General features: G+C 34.4%; 1 protein-coding gene across 2 annotated transcripts in view; it reads left to right on the top strand.

Annotated features, from left to right (window-relative positions):
* The first annotated feature begins 257 nt into the window (after nt 1-257).
* Nucleotides 258-24,900, top strand: part of FBXL5 (F-box and leucine rich repeat protein 5) — a 51,383-nt gene continuing 26,740 nt past the window's right edge. The window contains exons 1-6 of one of the 2 annotated variants that reach the window (XM_007496706.3): nt 258-486; nt 11,910-12,125; nt 18,437-18,532; nt 20,580-20,766; nt 22,425-22,607; nt 24,700-24,828. In XM_007496706.3, coding sequence (XP_007496768.1) covers nt 403-486; nt 11,910-12,125; nt 18,437-18,532; nt 20,580-20,766; nt 22,425-22,607; nt 24,700-24,828 — 895 coding nt within the window. In that variant the 5' untranslated portion in view covers nt 258-402. The remainder of the gene's footprint in view (nt 487-11,909; nt 12,126-18,436; nt 18,533-20,579; nt 20,767-22,424; nt 22,608-24,699; nt 24,829-24,900) is intronic. The other variant, XM_001363276.5, reaches the window with a different exon arrangement.

Below are 24,900 nucleotides of genomic sequence, written 5' to 3'. Positions count from 1 at the left end.
TAACAGAAAAGGTCTGGTTTTTGTTTGTCTTCTTTTTCTTCTCTTGACTGCGTCAAGTAGAGCGAAAGAAGGATGAAGAATGCAGACTCTAGAGCAAAAGGAGTAGTACTAACAGTAGCAGAAGATCTAGCTAGGGCAGCGCGCTCGCCTCGGTCACGTGGGCCGGGAGCTTTCTCCACCCCCCAGCCCCCACCCCCGACCGCGTGGTGATGGCCCCCGAGCCCACTAGCCTCCCCCCTAGGAGGGAGGGCTGAGACGTGCGCGCCTGACGGAACGGACGCCCGCGCATGCGCGCGCAGGGGAGGGGCGGTCGGCGCGCGGCCGCCTCTGCCCGGCGGTGAGGGAGTCTATGGAGAGGCGGCGGCGGCGGCGGCGGCGGCTGAGAAGGAGGAGGCGGAGGAGATGGCTCCCTTCCCCGAAGAGGTGGACGTGTTTACCGCCCCGCACTGGCGGATGAAGCAGCTCGTGGGACTCTACTGCGATAAGGTAAAGGAGAGGGTGGGGCCTCCACTGGCCGAAGGTTGGGGGCCAGCGGCCGAGGCGGCGGCCCCAGCCCGTCTTGGGCGGCCTGTGCGGCGCCCGGAGCCCTAGCGAATTACCGTCTGCGCAGCGTAGCTGTCACCGCCTCTGCCTCCTTGGGGATGCCCCGACTCCAGCTTTTTGAGGCCCGCTTCCGCGCTCCTCCACCCAGTAGCTTGGGCTCTGAGGGGCGCGGGGGCTGAGTTAGGCCTCCCTGGCGGCCCCCTCGGGGTTTGGCGCTCGGCTCTCGGGGGACTCGAGAACTACCTGGGCGAGGAGGGGAATGGCACTCTCTTCTCAGCCCCTTCCCCATCTCTCTCCCATTTCCCCCTTTCTCAGCTTCTCCCTTCCCCCATCTCAGTCCCTTCCCTATCTCCCCTCCCCATGTTCTTCATCCATCTCATCCCGTCCCCCATATCCCTCTATCCCCAACCTACTCCTTCTCCCAACTGATCCCCTCCCCCAATTGATCCCCTCCCTTTCTCCCCCTTCACCAACTCTTTCCTTCTCCCCCTCCCTTATTCACCCCCTTCTCCCATTTCTTCCCTCCCCCCCACTCCATCTCATTTCCCCCAATCTCCCTCATTTCCCTGCTTTCCCAATTCAATGAATCCGAACCTATTTATCAACTTGTCTTCTCTCCCTTCCCTTTAAATTTCTTTCTTTTTTTAAAGTGTGTGTGGGGTAGAATGGGATAAAGCCTCGTTCAGGTCACTGAGCACCTCTGACCAGAAGACTCGGATTTGTGCTCTTTTCACCCATGCTCCCAGCCTTCGCGTCTGGAAGGACCCTGAGCAGAGGAGGAGGCTCTGCCCCAGTAGAGTTCTAGGAAACCTTTCCTTAGTGGGAAGGCAGGCAGCACAGTGAAAGCTTTGAGGTTGGGAGTGAAAATAACCTATTTGGGTTTTGTATGACCACTCACCTGTGTGATTTCTCTGGCAAGTTACTTGATCACTGTTTCCTCATTTGCAAAATGAAGGAGATTAATTTGATGATATATAGGCTCCTTTCTCATCTCAGAATCTTTTTTTGAATTTTAGGCTTTCTATGCAGATTTCATTACTTTGAGATTGTTTAGACTGCCCCATTTCAGCACAAGATTCTGAATTACTACATTGAAGTCAGCTAAGAGCTTGCCTGCCACATGCTATCTAAAACTAAATTAAAGATAATTTAAAAATCTATAATTCATGTGAGTTTGACTTGATTATATATGGTAATGGGGAAGACTAGGCATAGATTATCTCATAACATAAACTGTAGGACATGGAAATTAGGTACTAATTCATAGCGTTTAAAACTTCACTTTTTAGATGTTTACTTAACCTGAAAAACAGAAGATGTAATAACTTTTTTGTGTTTTTATGTGGGTAATCAGGAAACAGGAAGCTTACTTGAAGGACATTACAATTATTGTTCAAAAATCTCACTGATAGATGGAAAGGTTTTTAACTATCTTATCAAATTGTTTTTGTCCAACGAACTTAGTGACTAATGCAATACCAAGAAACACCACCACAAATTGCTGTGTTTGAATTTTGTGTCCTTTTGAAAAAAATAAATTGCCTACCATTTGGTGATGCCAGCATAAATGAAGAGTAGTTCCCAAGTTTGAGTAACTTGGTTTTAAATTCCCTTTTACTTATTAGCTGTTTGACTTTAGGTTAGTCACTTAAACTCTTGGGACTTTAGTTTCTTCATTTATTAAGGGTGGGATTAGATGACCTTTAAGTTTACACTTTAGTTCTAAATCCAGCAATCCTATGAAAAAGATAGAAAAAGTCTAAGAGGGAAAAGCATGTGACATGAACAAAAGACAAAACTGGGAATCATTGGTTGTATGGTAGTAACTTTTTTCAAACTTAACTTTTAATATTTTGTGACCTCTATAACACCATTGTCTTTACACAAGAAAATTTAGATTTTTGAGACTTTGAGACCAAATGCTAGTTGATGGGAGAATTTGGATTGGTGGAACCTAATGAGATTTAGGTTTGGTCCAGTCTGTTTTATGATTGGGAGTACCTTGCCTCTTTTTTTCACCAAATTAGAATTTAAGAAAATTGTAGCCATTGTTTTCTCCTGAAAATTTCTGGTGTACAGAAACCATTTGAAAATTGAGGGGAAAAATGTACAGGCATTCCTTTGACTGTTATTGTAAGTTACATATTCTTGCAATGCTGTTTACCTTTTAATTTGTTTAGAAAGGCTTTTTCTTCAGTTAGGATAAAATTTTAAAATAAAATAAACTCTAACACTTATATAAGAGGACAAATTTTAATGGAGTAGAATCCAAAAGCATGATTTTATTTATGCTAAAAAATGATTCACATTCTGAGAACTATAGAGTAATTAATCAACAAATGTTAAGTGCCTACCATACTCCTGACACTATACTAAACCCTGGGGATCCATCAACCCCTGCTCCCCTTCATCCCTAGAGACGCTGGAAGTCTTAAATTTGCTTGTGGAAATCCTGAATCTTTGGGTTGTTTGGAGAGGATTGGGCTCCACCCACGTGATGGCACTTAAGAGTTTCTCCTCAATTTAAAAATTGTATTGTTACAGCTTGGGGGAGTTGAAATGGGAAACTCTTCTCCAACAAATTTTCCAGCCATAGATGGAAATGTAGTTATTCTCATTTCAGATACTATTTCAACTTCAGAGACATTATCCCAATTATATTGGCTATTTGTACTCAGTCAAAGTATCTAGCAGTTTCTCCTTTACAATAAAATTTTGAAACTTAAAACACTTTGTTGAAACTTAACTCTGACTATACAGATAGACACCAGTTTAGAACTTTATAGTTGGCCTGGGGCATTGATTTGCCTAGGGTCATGTATCTGAGGCACTACTTGAACCCATATCTTCCTGGTTTTGAGACCTCCTCTTCTACCTTACCATGCTGCCTCTCATAGACATTTTAGAGAAGAGGTTACAAGGTATGTTATATTTAGATTCTAAATTATTTGGTGGCCACAGAGATTGAGTACTAAGTAACTAAAGAGTCAATTCATAACTCACTATTAGCTTCATTATTAGTGAACTAACATTTTAGAAATGAAGATGTGTGCAAATAATGTGAAAACTATTAAAGTAGGGGGAAGGGAGGGAAAGAGGGATAATGGTCTCAGTTAAGATTAGAGGATATTCTATACTGATCTTCCAGAATGTTTCTAAAATACGTTGACTATTCAGTACATAAGATACATAGAAGAATGTAAGCCTCTCTTTTCAAACAACAAACATTAAGTGCCTACAAATACTGTGCTACCTAGTCTGGTGATTAAAAAAAAAACAGATTTAAAAGAACAGTGAGGGGGCAGCTGGGTAGCTCAGTGGATTGAGAGCCAGGCCTAGATACAGGAAGTCCTAGATTTAAATCTGGCCTCAGATACTTCCCAGCTGTGTGACCCTGGGCAAGTCACTTAACCCCCATTGCCTATTTAAAAAAAAAACAAAGTGACCATTTGAATTTTACATTTTATTGGAAGGAATAAAGGTGTGTTTACAGTTAACTTTAATATAAGAGACAATTCAAGCAAAATTCTATGAGATATTTGAATATCTAATAGATATGATGTACTATCTTCCCTAAGACTGTAAAGATTAAAATTTAGGGGAGAGGGGGAGACTGAGGCAGGTAGAAATTAGTTTCTCTCTGCAAGGAATATTATAATTTTTAGAGGTTTATTAAAGGTTAAAGATTAAGAATATACAAGTAAGAAACATGTGCCTAGGCCAGAGGCCTAGACAAAATAACCTCACATCATGGAAGAGACGCCTCTGCTCCAAAAACGGAAGTCCAAAAAGGCCCCAGCCCCTCAAAAGCCTTTGCTTAAATATCTTCTCGATCTCGGCCCAGGTGAGATTACAAGGCATTCTGGGGAAGTGGAGCAAAGGCTCATGGGGATTGTAGTCCTGTATTCGAGTCTATTTTTTACATCCCCCCGTGTGATCATTTGTGGAAAAATTAAATTTTTCCCCAAAAGGATCATAAAAACATAATAAACTTAAAAGATTACAATAGTGTGAGGATAAGAGAAAAAAGAATAAAACCAATAATTTCTGAACACATTGACAAAAAGCCGTTAGGGGGCAGTCCCCTTTGGCATAAAAGTATACATACAAATAAATGTTCAATCAACCACACCCAAAGTTCAATTTTGTGCAACTTGTGGTCTGGAGGCTTCTTCATGGTGGCTTCTCCAACAGTTCAGTTCTGGATTCAGAGAGGTAGCATCTTCTTCACCTAAAATTCTTCTCAAAAGGAATTTAAACTTTGCAATTTAAATAATGATATTTTTTACATTCCCCCGTGTTGTGGGTGATTGAAAGATTCAGAATCAGTTAGGGATGCATGGCTGAGGTATGAGGTATATGAATCAATTGGCAAGAGATATTAAAAAGGCATCAGAAAATCAAAAAGAAAAGAAAAATTTCTGGATGAAAATATAGACTATCAAAGTCTTATATGTAAAAATTCCAAGTAAAAGAAAAATAAATCTATAACAGGTCCTTCAATCAGGGCCCAATCAAAATGATCTAAGTAATGATGCATTTACCCAATCAGCGCCAGGACTACAGAAAGGTACCACACTATGAGAGGCAGAAAAGAAAGGGACCAGATTATAGAAGCCAAGTAGGAGCCAAGGTTTCGGGGATACTCATTTGTGAGTATCTTCAGAGTGAGTGTAGATACAAGGAAAGCCTATGTCTTAACACATGTTAAACATAGTAACCTTGAGTCTTCACACTAGGTTCAAGACCTTTGTATTGGCTTAGAAGTGCATCAATCCATCCTAGATTGGCCTTTCTTTGGCCCTATGAAATGGCTCTTGTGTGTATCTCTTGTCCTGGAATCAGACAGAATCATTAAGTCAGTCAACTAAGACAGTGTTTCTCTTGTCAAGTCTTTATAACTGACACACAACTGCAAAAAAAAAAAATTCCCCATAATCTTAGTAGAGACATTGTTTAATAGTGCAAAATTCTTTTAATGTAGTCAATCCCATTTAAAATTTCATATATTTTCCCATTTGCTTAATAAATGTTCATCCTCTGCACATTTCAGATTTTTTTTTCTGGCTTTTAAAAGTGATTAAAATTATTTACCTAATTGATCCAGTTATTATATAGTATGAAGTATGACTCCAAACCCATTTTTCTTGTGAATTGCCTACAATCACTTTGCTTGGAACTGTCTAAGGCAAGATTTGAACCCAGAACTTCTTCCTGTACACCTGGCTCCCAAACCACTGAGCTACCTAGCTGTCCTTTCATGAGTTCTTTTGAGTTTATTGCCCTCTTTGCAGTTAAATAGGTGTGAAGCTTCAACATCATCTTTGATTCTTCACTTTTTTTGACATTGCTATTAGAATTATCTTCCAGCTCCTGTTTTTTTTTTCTTGCATTTGCCTCTACTCCATTTACACCTTTTTCCTGTGCAATTTTATCAACCTCCTTACCATTCTTTCTGCCTCAGTTTTTCCCCATCTCCAGTCTGCCTTTTATATAGTTGCCAGAATAATCTTACTAATTCACAATTCTTATGTTTCTTCCTTACTCAACAGCTGTAATTAGTTTTGTACTGTTTAGGGTATAAAATACAATTTCATTGGCCTGACATTAAGGACCCATGGGATCTGGGTTCAACCTGAGTTCAGTGGACCTTTTTAGGTATATAATACAATTGAATTATATATTCATGCACACTTCATTCATTTCAGCACCCTTATCTGTACCTGTCTGAAATCCTTTCCTTCCAGGGTCAGCACAAGTGCTGCTTCTTTCTTGAAGTCTTCCCAGATCCTTTTAGTCAAAAGTGTTCTCTTTCCCTCCTCAAATTTTCAGAGCACTTTTTTTGTGGGTTTTTTCCTTTGCTGAATTTATACTACCTTAAATCAATCTTACTCCTGTGCATGTTTCAATCCTTCCAATTAGGTTGTAAAACTACTGAGGGACTGGGACTGTCTTTCTACCTTATATCCTCAGCTTAATAAGATACTTATTGACATAAATACATAGTCAAATTGAGTTGGAGAAGGGAAAAACAAGCAATGCTAATATTAATAATGTCTTATGGGGATGACAGAGCTCTAGTCTGACTTGTACATAGTTTGTGATCTTGGGCAGACCAGATCACTAGAGATCTCATTGTTGATAAAAAGAGTTTTGAAATGACATCTCTTTTTCCTCATCCTATTGCTAATTATCAGAAATTCTCCTAGGTCAGTAATGGCAAACCTTTTAGACCCCTGCCCTCACCTCCCACCCCCAGACTGAGTGCTGTATTCCTGTTCCTCACCAAGTACCAGATGTGCCCAGCCCTCTACCTTACCCTGCACAGGGGAGGGAGGAAGCATTCCCATTGTGCTGCTGGGCGGAGGGGTAGGTGAAGTGAGGAATGTCCTCAGTGAGTGTAGAAAGGGGAGGAGAGGAGTGGCTGCCCACTGGTACCCCTGTGCACTCCCATTTTGCTATTGGGAAAAGGGGTGGGGGATGTAAAAAAATGTCTTCAGACACAGTGGAGATGAGAAAGGGAAGCAGCTCTGCCTTTCTAGTAATGAACTGGGGTCAGAGGGGTTTAGTGCCCATAGAGAGCACTCTGAGTGCCATAGGCTTTGCCATCACTGTCCTAGGTTATTTAAATATTTAGTGTATACCAACAACTTAGAGGAATTGGATTTTAAGATATCCTTTGTGTTGGATAATTTCTTATATAATTCATTTCTCATTCATTCAGGACCATGAGGATACTGTGCTTATCTTGTTGAGCACTACTGAATATGACAAAGTTCTACTATATCCCAAGTTCTGTGGTTATGGGTTACTGAGGTCTTTTGTATTCTGCTCTAGTGCTAGTGTGTCCCCAACAAGTAGAAAAATTTGTCAATATTTATATCTATCCATTTATCTATATCTATCTATTAAATCCCCCTTACCTTTCATCTTAGAATCAATATTGAGTATTGGTTCCAAGGCAGAAGAGCAGTAAGGACTAGGCAGTGGTGTCGAGTGACTTGTCTAGTGTCTAGTGTCTGAGGTCAGATTTTAACCCAAGACCTATCTCCTGGCCTGATTCTATCTACTGAACCATTTCACTACCCCATATCTATATTTAAAAAGTCAACTTTAAGGTTAGTGTAATTTGGATGAGAAGAATCAGGAAGAATCGCCACTTAAAAACTATAGGATTTGGAACCAGATGATATAGGTATGAATCTAAGCTCTGTTACTTTGTGACCTTGGAAAAGTAATTTAACTGCTAAGGCCTTAGCTTTCCTTATTTAAAATGGCAATCCTGTAATATTTGTTTAAAAATATATATGCACATTTAATTTCAGGGATGGGAGGTGAAGTATTAAAATTAGGGGAATCTGAAATCTGGGAATGCTCAAGTGACTGCTAAGTGTCTGCTGGGTCACATGGAGCACAACAAGATGGAGCAGTGGATAAGAATGCTGGTGTGTAGTCTGAAAGATTCATCTAGACAACTTTAGATATGTCCTCAGTCACTTATTGTGTGACCCTGGGCTAGTTACTTATCCATTTGCCTTAGTTTCCTCACCTTTAAAAATGATCTGGAGAAGGAAATGGCAAACCTCTCCAGTATCTTTGTCAAGAAAACCCCAATTGGGGTTATGGAGTCGGGCACTGAAAACAACTCAACAAAACAACATAACACGTGGTTTAGGTGGCATGTGCATTGAATCTTTTCTTTTTTAACCTGTCTCTTCAATCTTAGCATCAATTCAAAGACAGGAGCAAAGGCTAGGCAATTGGAGTTGAGTCCAGGGTCACACAGCAAAGAATTGTCTGAGGCTAGATTTGAACCCAGGACCTCTTCTCTCCAGGCGAGGCTCCCAATCCCCTGAGCCAACTAGCTGCCCTCTATGCATTCAGTCTTGAAGGAAGCTAGGGATTCCACAAAATTGAAATAATAAAGACATTCAAGTCATGGAGGAAAAAGCCTGTGAAAAAACAAAGAGGAAGGAGGTGTAGTACCATTTATAGGTAACATATGTAGATGATTTTCATTGGAATGTAGAGTCCATGAAGGAATCATTGGAAATAAATTTGGAAAGATTGGAGCCAGATTAGAAAGGCCTTAAATGCCCAACATCAGGGTTTCTTTTTTATTCTAAAAAAAGTAGGGAGCCATTGAAGGCTCTTGATTTGGGTAGTGACATGTTCAGACTTGGGCTTTTAGAAATATCAATTACTTGAGGAGGGATGGAATGGAAATATATAAGTGACTGAAAACAGGAAAACAAGTAGGCTATTGTAATAGTGAAAGGTGTTGCGGCCCCGAACTAAGGTAATAGCCCTGAATGTGGAGGAAAGAGGTATTATGAAGTTAAGAGAATTGATAACTTATGACTCTAGAATATATATTTTAAATATTAATCCAAATGATAACAATTTTGTCCTTTAATTCTTGATTGTTATATAACAATAAAGTTGGAAATTTAAGTAATTTGACTTTATAGGTGCTTGAACTGAAATAAATTAAATTCTAAGATCACCTGATGAAATATAATTAATAATAAGTAAAAGTATTTTGAAAATTATGCTGTACAAGTAATTTCCAAGTTGTGAGCATAACTGACTTATAAGTTGGCCTATACACAGGAGTAGATTCTCAAACTACTATAGGTTTCAAACTGGAAGGAACCTTTTTGGGTCATGCAGCCAAAACTCTTCATCTTAGAGATGAAGAAACTCAGATCTAAAGAGTTTAAATGCTTTGGTCAGGATTATGTGGTATTGAAGGTGGGGTTCAAATCCAAGTCCTTTGGCTCCCTAGAATCAGCACTTTTCCAATTGCACTACTTTACCTCTACTTATTACAACAATTATCCATTTTATCCTTATTCAGGTTTCTCTGTGAGAGAAAAATCAGACCAAAAAAGAACATCACCCCTTTAGCTTTAAAAAAAAATTTTAAAGTTTGCCTTTTTTTTTAAAATACTGAATTATGTTTGGAAAAGCTTTAGGGATTGTTGTGTTTTTATCTTTGTAGCACCTAGCACAGTACTTGGAACTTGGTAGGTGCTTAATAAATTACTTATTGATTGATTTATAGAATAATAGAGGTCATCTAGACTAACCTTCAATTTTCCCAAGGTTATTCAGATAGTAAGTGGCAGAACCAGGATTTAAGTTCCTTGATAATAATTCTAGATCTTCACTGACTTCAAGACTCAAATTCTGTCCAATATGCCACCACTCTTTCTAAAGGATTACTCAGTACTTTTCATCTTTTGGACGACCAAATTACTCTCATTGTAAAGAATATTTTAATTGGCCAATTTACTGTTTTTAAGTGGTTACCTGTATTTGCCGTTGCAAAATATATCTGAAAAATTTCCCCTTGTTTTTTTTCCCCCTCAAAACCTCTTCACTTTGATTTTGGTCAAATAAAAATACTGTTTTTTTTTTTTAAATTTGTTTTTTAGGATTTTTTTTTAAAAAGTATTTTAATTGCATTACTTTTAGATTTATTTTGAAATAGAATGCCTTCTCTATAGTTTTGGCCTGAGATACAGATAAAGCTTCTATAACACAATCTATTCTGTGACTAATTTTATGGTATAAAGATGACTACCTACTAATAAAGCAAAAAACTAGGAATTTTAACTGAAAGTTTTTGAAAATTTGATTATTTTTTCCCAACAGATTATTTTAAGTGAAAAAAAAAATTGGTTCATAAAGAACTATTAAATAGTATTTGTTTCTTTATTCAATACATGTCAAAATATACATATTCAGATATAATTTGGCATAAGAAAAATGTATCTCGCCTACTTCCCTTTATTTTTCATGATGTATTGTCATTAGTCTGAATTTATAATTGAAAAGTGGCTTTAAGAAAGATCAGATCATGTGTTGAAATTGCAAAATATCTTTAGAAAGTATAGTTTAGGGGGCAGCTAGGTGGCTCAGTGGATTGAGAGCCAGACCCAGAGATCGGAGGTCCTGGGTTTAAATCTGGCCTCTGACACTTCCTAACTGTGATCCCGGGCAAGTCACTTAACCCCCATTGCCTAGCCCATACCATTCTTCTGCCTTAGAACCAATACCCAGTATTGAAGGTAAGGGTTTTAAAAAAAAGAAAACAAAAGAAAATACAGTTTATTTAATTGAGGGAATTTTCATTATTGTGTTAAACTCAATCAGAAAATAAATATAAAAAAACTCATTTAATTATCTAATGTGTTCGTTGATTTTTCCTTGCCCCATTCCTTTTAATTATTGGCCTTGGGAACTGGTTTAATGAGTGGAGGAGAGAATAATATGTAATGAGTAGAGAATTGTCAACATTTGTTTTGAATTGGTTTGAATATTTGAATTTTGTTTGGGTACTATAATGTGATTTTGAAGTGTATTCTTTGGTATTTAAACTTAATATATTTGGTAATAAACTTAAATTTAAACTTAATCTTAATTTTGTCATTTAATTGTGGTTAAAAACTAGATGAAGTAGCAAGTCATTGTTGATTTTGGGCAATCATATTTGGGAAAGTAATCATATTGTGAAATTCCTTTTCTTGTTCTTTAGATTTATTGCTCTCCTAAACTATTCTTTTTTCTAGTGTTAATGTTTTAGTTCTGTAGTTTATACTTAATATCCCTAATATTTGTTGTGATGCTATTCTAGACTGTCTTGGACAATTTACTTAATATTTAGTATCTTTTATTTTTGAAAGAAATGCTTAGATACTTTATATCTAATTCAGGAAATATTTGAAGTGCTTAAATTTGTATAGGTACCTCCTTGTATTAATTGTTATAACATTTTAGAGGGAGCTTACAACATAGTCTCATTCTTGGAATGATGAATACCTACTTACCAGATGCTTTGCAAAACAAGTATATAGACATCTTCATGTCTTAAATTTTATATATATATGTATATGTACACATATGTATAAATTAAAAAAAATAATGTTCCTAACATAACACTATTACTTCACTAATGTTGGGGGGAACCATGTTGTAACTTTTATCTTTACCTGAGACCAATCCAGTTTCTTCCTTTCTCTGCTTGGCTCTCAACCTTTTCAGGATTGTTTATGAGATTTATAATTTTATTCCTGAGGTACTAATTGTCCCCTTAAATATATCCAAAGGAACATCATAGAACCAATCCTTAACATTTTTGTTATTTTAATTGATACTTAAATTTTAAAAAAGCAGTAGTCTGGGGTCTCAGAAGCATAAAATTTTTAAATTTAATGTCTTAGTCCTTGGGTTGTAGGATCATAAATAGGAAGTCTAAAGAAAGGGAGGGATTTGCAAATAAGTTAACAATGGTAAGAATTGTAACATTTTTTTCAAGTTAATTTGAATTGTTTTTATTTTGAACACTTATTTCCATTCAGCTTTCTAAAACCAACTTTTCCAACAACAATGATTTCCGTGCTCTTCTGCAATCTTTGTATGCCACATTCAAGGAATTCAAAATGCACGAGCAGATTGAGAATGAATACATTATTGGCTTGCTTCAGCAACGCAGCCGGACCATTTATAATGTGCACTCTGACAACAAACTCTCTGAGATGCTTAGTCTCTTTGAGAAAGGGTTGAAGAATGTGAAGGTAAGTTTTTAAATATTTAATATTTTCATAGTCTCAAGTTTGCTCATTGACAAAACTTGCAAGAATTTCATCAGTTTACATTATATGTTAAGCACTGCTAACTAGAGATTTAAAAAAAGAAAGTCCCTACTCTCAAGTGACTTATATTCCATCACAGACAACATACCTATGTTTTTCCATATCTTTCACAATAAATACAAAACATGAAAAGTTAAAGGCTAAAGGATGCCACTTAGTGATTTTTTGTGTTTAGCATCACTTTCATAGTGAATTAAACTGAATTCTTCTAGATCTTTCTAAAATGCTAAGTCCAATGGAAACAGTAAAATTTTCAAGTATGTTTGTGTGAATCAAAGACAAGTCTTAAGTGACAATCAACTACAGTGTTAAAACTTAAGTCCAAATGCTTCTTATTCATTGTAAGTTTGTTGCCAGTTTATGAACGCTTCTATTTTGTTGTTGTTGTTATTGAAGTAAATAAATGTGATAAATAATTCAAGCTGTTTTTGAGGGTGGTGATTAAGTTCAGAATTTTCTTGGATGTTCTTAAAGTATTGAGTACTTCTGCATTTGATCCTGATTTATCTCTACTTCTAGTTTTGATGGAATAGGCCCAGATAGCAACCAGTTACTGTCTTTGCCTATTAATTTTACTAATTGAGTTTTTATGAATAATCCTGAGTCTTAGAGATAGAGAAATAGGAAAAGGTTTGGAATGGAGAGATGCTAATATTTTCTTATTTTTGTTTGTTTATTCATTCATTTTAAAACCCCCATACCTTCCCTCTTAGAATCATTGCTGTATATTAGTTCCAAGGAAGAACAGTCAATAAGAGCTAGGCAATGAGACTTAAGTGACTTTCCCAGTTCACACAACTAGGAAGTAGCTGAGCTCAGATTTGAACCTAGGACCTCCTGTCTCTGGGGTGGTTCTCAATCCACTGAGCCACCTAGCTGTGCCTTGTTAATATTTTCACATCATTTATCAGAATTAGGATTTTGAGTATAACTGTTATTCTGATATTTTTTAAAATTAGGGTCCAAATCCTATGGTGATACAGATTGTACATTTTCCCTTACATTGACAAAATTGACCAACATTCAAAGATAGATTATAAAATGTGCTTTTCTCATAATTCACTTTTTAGTAATTGTACAGATGGTTTTTACAAAAATTATAGAAATCAAAGTGTCTTATCTTTTTGATACTCAGTGATGATATTTAGACCATTTTATTATTAATTTTGATGAAAAGCACTCTTGATGCATTTATCCTGACAAAATACAGGCTCTATCTGCTTTACAGAATTATGAGGAAAGTGCTCCTGTAAACCCTATAGCTATGTAAAAGGTATTGGGAATGTTTTATGGGTTAAATTTCTAGAAGTGAGCAAGGGTGTCCACCACCCTTTTTCTCAAAAAAAGCTACTTTTGATTTCCTTCAAATATTATAACTTCATATTTATTTAGTGCTTTTTATATTTTGTGAAATATTTCATAGGAGGGACAGTTGCTGATAGTGTAAGTTGTTGACCATGCTAATGAATTCACAGAAAGACAAATGTTAAAACAAATATCTTAGAGATCAACTGTGCGACTTAGAGATTTTGTGATCTACAATTTGGAGAATCCTTACTTAGAATGATGACTGAGGTGTGCTCCCCCATTGATTCAATAGGAAAAAAGGTAGATACTGAAGAGTTTTGGAGAACCTCATGAAAGGAATGTTATAAATCCTGAAGTAGTGGCAAATAATTATGCCATCATGTGAACTGGGGTACTAATCATGCTCTAAAATCTGTGAAGGAGGAGCTTTAATTTTAAAAGGAAACATTAGATGAATGCTATTAAGTCTGGTTATTTAAATTTGTAAACTGTAGTAAAATTACAATTAAAATTGTAAATTGTAGTAAAATTTTTTAAACATTACTTTTTTACATATGCCACTAATTTAAGTGGAAAACACTGAACTTGGAGTTGGTAGACTTAGTTGAAAGTCCCAGTTTAAGCATTATTAAGCATAAGTAATTAAGCATTATTGTTGCCTAGTCACACATAAGTTAAGTGACTGCATGCATTTAATTTTTCTGAGCTTCAGTTTCATCATTATAAAATGAGAGTAATATGACTACCACTTATTTCAAAGAATTATGAGAAAGAAAGCACTTTGTAAATTATGAAGTACTATTTAAATCTTGTTAATTAAGTCATTGGTAATATTCTCAGTAAGAACTCTTAGAAATGGTATTTTTTCATTTTATTTCATAGCTGGAATGAAGGAGTTTGTTATTCAGCCTATAATTATTAAAACTTAACTTTAAAGTGCTTTAGGAAGGGCTAGTAGTATGTTATTTTGTGACTTTCCATTTATTGTGTTAGTCATTATTTTTTGTAATATATTTATAGTTGATATACTTTGAAATGTAAGTGCTTAAATTGTGATATATTTTGTGTATGTAAAACTGTTATTCTGAAGGGGTCCATACCATATTGCTTAAAGAGTTCATGACAACAAAATGTGAAAACATTTAAAAAAGCCGCCCCCCCCCCAACTGCTTTACTTAATCAGAATTCTGCTTGCTTTTCCATAATTTATATTTATTGGTTATTGAAATGACTAGTCAATTAAACACATTTCATTTTCTTTTTTTTACTAAGTTTGAAGTGCAAAAGATAACACAAAACTATTGCTGTGGCCTTCCTATTGTTTTTTCGGTCAAGTCTTTTCTCTAGTTCATCTATGTCCACTTGCTCAGTAAGTTTAAGTGGCTCCCTATAGAGTCTAGTATCAAATAAAAACTCCTTGCTTGTAAATTTTAAAGCCCTTTATAAGTTGGGCCTAATCCACCATTCTAGGGTTATTACTTTGCACCACTCCCTTTCCCACACATCTAGTCTTGGCCTTCTTGCTGTTCTTTATATTTAACATTCCACCTTCTCTCTCTCTCAGTCTGCATAGGCTCTTCTCAGTATCTGTAATAATATACTCTCTCCTTAACTCTATATCTTTAACAGTACTCAGCCCAAACACTACCTCCTGTATGAGACCTCCCTAGTTATTAGTAGCTCTTCCATTTATCTTGTATTTACTTTGTGTTTTTTGCTTATTTATAATTGCATGTTGTACCCCCGATATAAGATCCCTAAAAGTAGCCACTGTTTTATTTTTGCCTTTGCATTAAGTATAATCTTTGACTTCTGTATAGATGGATACTTTATTATTTATTAATTGATTTAGGTCTGATGTGTTTATTAACATAGTCACACTGAATTGTTGGCTTAGACATGCAGTTTATTTTTGGAAGTTCTATAAAGTTTTATGGCCTTTATTCTCTTAAAAGTCTCATTTAAGGGGGCATCTAGGTAGCTCAGTGGATTGAGAGTCATACCTAGAGATGGGAGGTCCTGGGTTCAAATATGGCCTCAGACATTTCCTAGCTGTGTGACCCTGGGCAAGTCACTTAACCCCCATTGCTTAGCCCTCTTCTGCCTTGGAGCCAATACACAGTATTGATTCCAAGATGGAAGGTAAGGGTTTCTAAAAAAGTCATTTATGTTACATAGAGTAAGCAAAACAAAAGAACATCTGAGATACTTTTTAATATGTAGATTGAAATTAAACTTTTTTGCATTAAATATGTATAGTTTGTGTTTCATTCTTTGTTTAGAGAATAAAAATATATGAACTTGGAGTAGGAAATACATTTTCCTATATTGGGATTAGAGGAAAGAAGTTTAGGAAATATGAAAACCTTTCACAGACTCATTTCCTCATGATACACTAAATAACTGCTCACATAGATGTGCAGGAATGAAAAATAAAATTCATACTACTTATGGCCATTGTTCAGACTATAGTTTTAAATTTTTTTGCAGTTGTGAAATTTCTTAATTTAAAAAGAACATTTTTTGATGACTATTCTTTATACAAGTCATTTTTTTTAAACCATTAAGAAAATGAAACTTAGGTAGAAGTTTTTCGCTCTTTTAAAATTATTTATAATTTTAAAATTGGCTGCCATTAAAAATGGCTACCAAGTAAGATTGATTTGGGGGAATTGAGTTTTTCATTGCATTTGAATTCTGAGTGTAACAATGCTAAAACTTTTTTTGAGAAATCTGATTATGGGCTATTAATTTTTTTATGATTGGATAACTATTGGATTGTGATAACTTTGTAAGACACTTCTCAAGAATGCTCATTTTCCTTTTTTATTAATATAAACCAGGGGTCTTTTTTTGAGATGGAATTAATCCCATTTTCACTTAAATTTGACAGTTTTTCTTTTAAATGTGCTGTGCAAATGGTTGTATAATTTTGCTAGAACCATGGAATTATTTTTAAAATTTGATATAAAATGAACAAATATCATATATCAGAAGCACTTCTAAATTTGATGATTAGTTATTAGATAAATATAAAATATGTAAATATAGATAAATTATTCATATTTTTATCTTTGTTTTTGGAATTTGGTATTTAAACTATATATGTATGTTATTCCATCAAAATATTTAATATTCAAACATTTTTGTTTTAGTATCATAGAATCATAGACTTTGTTTTAAGATTATAGGATCCCTAGTCTTAATTGTTTGATTTTAGGTATTAGACGAGAAATAAGTAAATTGCTCATGATTACATGAACAGGAAGTGATATAGCTGGGAATTGAGCACTAGTCCTCTGGCTCCAAATCTAGTACTCTTTTACTATACCATTTGCTGCTTTTTTTTTCCCCATCAAATTTTCTATTTTTGCCTAGCTATTTGTAATGGAAAATTTTACCAAAAGATAAGGATATTTGTGATTTAAAAAACCCAACCCTACAAAAATTAATGTAAGTTGATACTAATTATTTAATACATGGTCAGCTGAGATAGTTAACTCTGTATCTCATTGTGTACATTCATTATTTGCTTTTAATTGATTTAGCATACAGTTTTTTAGCCATCTGATTAAATTTAATAAATCTTTACTTCGGTGTACCAGCTGAATGCTGCATTTCTTGTGCATGATTAACATAGACATAAAGCCAGATGGTTTTACTATTTGTAGTTGTCTGCTATTAAGGAATTAGAAATTAATGGGAACAAAGGAGTTGGGAGGGGAAGTGAGATTGTTCTAACTTGGCATTTGTGACAGGAGAACAAGAAAACTAGACATAGTAATTTATGTGTACCTTACTTTTTTGGAAAGCAGATGCCTAGGACTTTTTGAGAAAGGATAGCTAGGATCCCTTGACTCAAAATTCTGTAGAAAGAATCTACATTAAAAGAATGGGAAATAACTCAAGAATAAAATTCTCAAGGTAAAAGATAAAGCTCTAATGAGTAAATGGGGTAGGTGGCATGGGCAAGGAATATACAAACCAATTTAGATATTAAAAGCATGCATTGAAATGGAACCCACAATAGGTACTTTAAGGATAAATGTGAAAATTACCCATCACAGTCCTATGTAGGATAAATGTGTGTCAAATGCTGTTTCATAAGAAAAATGACAGATAAAAAAAATGTTTTTAAAAAGGCATTTTGGGAGAAAAAAAGATCAAGTAATAAAACCATTATTTGAGGTAGGATCCAAAGGAATGATGATGATGAATAATTAGGAGAAGGCAGAACTATTCAACTCATTCTCATGAATTTATGATTTTCCTAAGACCGCATTTACCTCTCCAGGTTCTAACTTTGATGCTGTAATCTTTGTGCAATATCACAAGAAGTACTTAATAAAGCTCTCCATTTCCTAAGATTGCCTCAATTAAAATGGTTCCCAACGAATACTTAATACATTATAACCCCAAATCACTGTCATGTTGTGAGACCCTTTTATAACAGCTTTTGACCAGTTGTCCATTCAGCAACATTTGTAATATTGTTCCTCTGTAATTAATTATGCTTCCTGTGATATCTTGCTTACATCATATTTTTGCAAGATGAGTAATAATTGTTCGCAGATGTTTATAAAAAGAAGACAAATTGGAATTATCTAAATTCTCATAAAAATTCTGGATTTATAGGCAATTAATGATCATTTTAAATTTTCATTTGAGTAAAAGTGCACATAATCAATTGTGAGACCTGTAGTATTTTATAGCAGAAGTTATTTAATTACATTATAGAAATTTAAGGCTTAATATTTTGAGGGCATTTCTTTTCACAAGGCCTTTATATACATGTTACTATAACTTTATTTTTTAAAAACTTTACATAAAGTTTAAAACTGCTTCCTGAGATCAGTATGGGATAAAAATAAAATATTTCAATATTAATTTAATTTTAAAATTAAACTTCTTTTTGTTTTATCCAGAATGAGTATGAGCAGCTAAATTATGCAAAACAACTGAAGGAGAGGCTGGAAGCTTTTACAAGAGATTTCCTACCTCACATGAAAGAAGAAGAGGAAGTAAGTATACATCAATTTTTTTCTTATGAATCTTCTTTAAGATAAGTCATTGCATTGATAGGAGTGAAGTTGGCTCTACACTTATCTTATTGTAGACTCTAGAGAATGCCAAAGAAGCTAGGAGGTCCAAATTGTTTGTGGATTAATTCCCTTCATTTGATTTTTTAAAATTCCTTCTCTTCTTTTCCTTATACCAGGTACCTGGTACTTTGCAATTATGTTTTGAGATCCTTCTAAAACCTGTACAGTGAACTTTTAAGATAACTTTTTTTATTTCTTTACTTAATTTAGAGAGAAATAATAATGTTTTTGTGCTAGTGGTCTGATTTTATATCAGTATAGTTAAGTTGAATAAATATAGAGCATTTAAAATGTATAGATACCCATGAGAGATAGTCCTCTTGGAACTTAAAAACAAGTAAATATCTTCTAGCATAGCATGAGTTTTGGTACTGAAAACTCTTGTAGGTCCTTACAAGTAATATAAAATTGGCCACATTTCTGCATTTTCCCTTGCTCATCAGATTATTTCTAGGTTTTTGGGATGTTTTATATTTAGCAACCCTTACTATGCCTTAAAGAATGCCCTTTCTTATATACTTAATAAATATATTAACCAACATTGCCATTGTCCTTTTAAAAAACCTTTTAATATAGGTGATTTTAATTTTATTTACTCCAGTTTCTGATGAGGAGAGGTGGTCTTTCTCTTTGGCAATCCTTTTCAGTATGTATATACTCATCTTCTCCCCATCTTTTCTGGCTGAATAGCTTTCTTTATAATCCTATGCATGGCACTTGGCCTATTTTGGCCCCATTTTACTCATCTATAAAATTGGGATGGCAATAGTACCTCCTACTATTATTAGTTCCCTTCCTGTATCAGATAACAAAATATTTATTTAAAATGCTTTACAAAATTTAAAGAACTATATAAATGTTTTCTATTACCAACACTGTCATTGTTACATTTTCACAATAGTCTAACTTAATATAAAATATTACATAAATATGATAAATCTTAAAATTCCATTATTTTTCTAGTTTGAAAAAAAATTATCAAAGTGAAATATCAACAAAGTCATTACTTCTCATTTTGTGAAACAACTTTTGAATTCATTCTCCCAAGTTGGAATTTATTCACTGATTTGCTATCCACTTAAATGTTGAAATGGAAGATATGTTGGTTTATGTTCCATAAAGTGGATATTGATTTATGGTTACATGAGTGTATAATTATATGCAGACTTGGTTTGGGCTATGAACAAAACAGTTTAATGATTGAATATTTTTAAACCCTTATCTTCCAAGAATCAATACTGAATATTGGTTCCAAAGCAGAAGAGAGGTAAGGACTAGGTAATTGGGGTTTAAGTGACTTGCCCAGGGTCACACAGCTAAAAGAATTATCTGAGTGCAGATTTGTACACAGGACCTCCTGTTTCAAGACCTGGTTTTCTATCCATGAACCCACCTAGTTGCCTCAGTGATGGATATTTGGTAGTTTTAATGGGTCATGGAGTCTGTCCTGCTTCCTTCAGACAGATCTTCATTTAAAATATCCAGTAAAATAGTTGTAAAGGTTTAATTAGATGGCTGAGAATTAAGTCCTTTTTCATTATTCTAGTGAGTCATGAGGCCTGCTAAAAAAAAAGACATGCCAAATGAGTATAAAACTTGGTAATGATTAAAAGTTAAAATCTGATTTGAAGCTTAGACTTATTTTATTAGTAGCACTTTTGTGATCATTTTGACTGTTTTATAGGTATCATTTGTAGTAAATTTAATGTTTCTGCATTTTCCTCTTATGAACTTGGTGTAAAATAGTCTAAACATGCATCTTTTATAATTAAAAGTTGAATCAGCATCTTATTCATTTTTAGAAAATTTCATATTCTATAGTTCTGAATATTAACATTTTTTGATTTTTAGAGTTCTAAAGGAAATTGCTCTTAAGTTGAAAAATATTTGCATAGTACCACTAATACTTGGAAGTCATAACTTTATTTCTTTTCAAATACTTTTTTCTGACTTTGAATTAACTTAGGTTTTTCAACCAATGTTGATGGAATATTTTACCTATGAAGAGCTAAAGGATATTAAAAAGAAAGTGATAGCACAACATTGTTCTCACAAGGACACTGCGGAGCTTCTTAGAGGGCTTAGTCTCTGGAATCAAGCTGAAGAGAGACAGAAGTTTTTTAAGTATTCCGTGGATGAGAAAACAGATAAAGGTAAGGCTTAATGAAGTTAAAAAAGTAATTTTTTGTTAGCAAAAGCTGGTTAAAATGAAACAGATTTTTGTAGGGATTTTAGAAATGAAACTAAGAACTGAAATTTTAAATTATACATTTGGTTTAAGCTTCTTATCTTGTGTTAAGTATATGTATTCTAAACAAAGGCAATAGTCTCTTTATGATAGAGAGGAAGGTAATGACTTTTGGTATCTTTAGATAGCTATAAATCTGGGGAGATTGAAAGTAAGAGGGGGCAGCTGGGTAGCTCAGTGGATTGAGAGTCAGGCCTAGAGATGGGAGGTCCTAGGTTCAAATCTGTCCCTCAGACACTTCCCAGCTGTGTGACCCTGGGCAAGTCACTTGACTCCCATTGCCTGGCCCTTATCACTCTTCTGCCTTAGAAACAATACACAGTATTGATTCCAAGATGGAAGGTAAGGGTTTAAAAAAAAAACCCAAAAGAAAGTAAGTAAGGGAACTATGTTTTTTGGAATTAAATGTGTATTTATTGCGTATTGCTGAGAGAGATTTTTTCTTTTTATGTTTCCATAATTGAAATGTTCTGAGTGATGGTTGATGAAATTTGTTTCCTTTGTTTCTTTGTTTATTAAATGAAGAATTTAGGGACTATAATTTAAAACAAAAGTTTGTAGGTCATCATTAAAACCATAAAACTTGATTTTTCACTGGGAAACACAGGCTTACATTTATACGCTGGTTGTGTCATGTTTTATTGTAATTATAACATATGATTTAAAAGCATCATACCTGGTGTATTTTAATTTCCCACTCCTTCAAAGAAAATTCCAGTTGTATAGTTTGAACCTTCTTTCTTCCTTTTTTCTTCCCTCCCTTTCTTCCTTGTTTCCTTCTTCCCTCCCTTCCCTTCTTTTTCTTTCTTGCTTTCTTTCGTACTTTCTTCTTTTATTCTTCTTTCCCTCCTGTATCTCTAAATATAATCTTCAGGTTATTTTGTGAATCTAATCAGTTATGAAATGTAGTCAGTTCTTGGCATAATTTATGAGATACATTTTATGTTCCATCTCATTTTTTCATTCTTCCTGAGAAACTATTGTAGTTGAAGTTAGATTCATGCCACAACTACATTGAAAAATAGTATCTAATAGCAGATGATGTGTTAGTTTCTATACAAAGGGCAAAACATATTGATATGATTTTGACTTGCTTAATTTTGAAAGGTAATTGTTAATGACAAAGGTCTAATTAACCAGTAAGTAATGATATTGAGTTTTTGGATTTCATAATTTGGCATGTTTCACACCTCTTGTTTGTTTTAATAAAGGCTTGTCTGCTTTTAAAGCTGTGCAACCTGTCTAGTTCCTTTTTCAAATGATTGTTTTCCTCTGATGCCTTTGTAAAAGGAAGTTAAGTCATTTTCTTCATAAATTGTGCATCCCATTAATAAAGAATTACTTATACCAGAGTAGTTTGACCATACAGATCCTTAGCAAGTTAAGTTTTCCCGTGGTAACCTCTAATGCATATTGTTTCATTTGTACACCTTTCAGGCAGGAGGAATCCAACTTCAGGCATTGGCTTTTATATATATAGAATTATATATTTTGTTTTTTCTGTTCATTTCTTGTAGTGTTTTTTTTTGTGTGTGTTGAATGATTTTCTTTCTCTCTCTTCAGAAACTGAAGTGCCAGATTACTCCACAAATATTACCCATCTTCCCCCTGAAGTAATGCTGACAATTTTCAGTTACCTTAATCCTCAAGAGTTGTGTCGATGCAGTCAAGTTAACACTAAATGGTCTCAGCTGGCGAAAACTGGATCTCTCTGGAAACATCTTTACCCTGTTCATTGGGCTAGAGGTAAGTGATTATAATTTTAATTTTATAAGAATATTTTCTTAAGTTTATTATTTAGATATAGGATGTATTTAAGTTAAATAAAAAAGTTAAGTGGGAAAGCTGAAGCTAACAAAGCAATTTCTTGAAATAGAAATTTTACAATTGTTTTAAAATTAAATAAAAACTAAAATAGGCCAGTTGATTGGAATCGGAAGAGGCTAAATATTCAGAATAAAAATTTTGTTAAATCAAGAAGGAAGATGTAGATAGACTTGGGGAAGAACGGCAGAAAATTCAGTAATAGGTCATTTATTTTTCTTGCAATGCATTCAATTTGAAATTAGCATTTTCATGATAACTTAATCCCTTTTGCATCAATACATCACAGAAAATTTATCTTTTCATGACTCCATTCAGACATGAGATAAAATGCCACATAATATGAACTATACTTTGCTCTCTGACTTAAAAATAATTTAAATATTATTCTAGGTATTATTTAGATTCTCATTTGTAAGTTTTGCAACCATTTGGTTTATTGTATAATTGTGACAGTTACATTGAAAATGTGTTTTCCCACCTAATTGTGTATATGTGAACATATGCATGTTATATTTTTAGATTTCTTAATGTAGAAATGCAATTCCTTTGTTTTTTTTTTAAACCCATACCTTTTTTAGAATCAATGCTTTAAGTAATGGTTCCAAGAGAGAAGAGCAGTATGCACTAGACAGTAGGAGTAAAGTGACATGCCTAGCATCCCACAATTAAGGAAGTGTCCAAGATAAGATTCAAACCCAGGACCGTTAGTCTTCAGGGCTTGCTCTTTATCCACCGAGCCACCTAACTGTACCCTCAGTTCACTGTTTTAAAACATTAATTGGAAATTGAAAACAATTATGCCATTTGGTTCATTTCATAGATATACTATAGTCATTCTTTTGGGTATTTATATTCTCAATTATTACGATCCATACCTTTAGATAGTTTTCTGTGGAGACTTAGTTTTCCTGATTAACTATTTTTCTTGGCATATAGTAATGAAATAATGAATGAAGGTTTGACAAAGGTAAATACACTGGACTTTTGAACTGTTTAATAGTGTCACAGACAGATTAAATACCATGTGACATATGGTATTTCTATGAAGTCTTAATATTTTAAGGTTTTTGAGCCATTTAAAAGTATATCTATATCCATAAACACAGAGCCAACATGAATATAGTCAATTTCTATGTGACCTACATTTTTGCTTCTTTTGAATTCATTTAATCAAAAATTCTATGCAAGAAGTAATAGTTTTATTTGGTCTTTCAAGCAAATTCATCATCTTGGATGTATGTAATATTAAAATAATTGAGAAACTGAAATTACATAGTAACCTTTAGCTGTACAGATGTCATATGCTTGTATTAAAATAGTAATTGCAGTATGTTCTGCTAGAACGTTAGCTTTTCCTTGTATCTTCCCCTTTGACTTCTGTACCCACCTACTTCTGTTTTCCTGATCAATTCACTGCAGACCAGAAACTCCTGCCTTTGTGTATCAACACCAGCATATTGGGGTACTACTGCCATGGCCAGTATGCAGCCACAGTTTTCACCAGTAGGGGTCAGAGGTTAGGTCACTTTCATTGACTTCTAAGATTGCATGTAAGATTATTGCTGTATTGATATGGTTACTGGTAGGAATGGGATTATAGCTATTTTGCTTTTTTCAAGCTAAAACAAACCAAAAAAAGTCCAAACTTCAACGATAAAAGAATCCAGACTAGTATGTATTTATTTATTTATTGGAAATTTGAAAACCTTCAAAAGGAAGAGGGATATACCCTAAACACATTATTGGTTAATTTTTCCCATGGTAACGTCTTATGTTGATCATATCAAAGTGCCTAAAGGTCAGATCCTGTTCAAGTGAACTTCAATGAACTATCCAAATTTTTTGTTGAACTGGAATTTTGATGTATTTCTTGAAATTGATGGGCTACTCTCTGTAACACAGAAGTCTCTTCAAAATTTTTTCATTATGCAGTGATGTTTGTTATAATGGGATTTGTTGTAAGAAGAATTGGTCCATACTTATTTTGTTCCTTTTCTTTCCTTTTGTTGAGAAGGTGACTGGTATAATGGTCCAGCAACTGAACTTGATACTGAACCTGATGAGGAGTGGGTGAAAAATAGAAAAGATGAAAGTCGAGCTTTTCAGGAATGGGATGAAGATGCTGATATAGATGAGTCTGGTAAGCCAAATTATAAACAAAAATTAATTTTTTATAGTATTTTCTTTCTTCTCTCACAAATTGAATACAAAT

This window comes from Monodelphis domestica, chromosome 6 (assembly GCF_027887165.1).
Source record: "Monodelphis domestica isolate mMonDom1 chromosome 6, mMonDom1.pri, whole genome shotgun sequence".
Classification (NCBI taxonomy): domain Eukaryota; kingdom Metazoa; phylum Chordata; class Mammalia; order Didelphimorphia; family Didelphidae; genus Monodelphis; species Monodelphis domestica.
The sequence above is the reverse complement of the archived record's forward strand: the minus strand, read 5'-3'. Positions and strand labels throughout refer to the sequence as shown.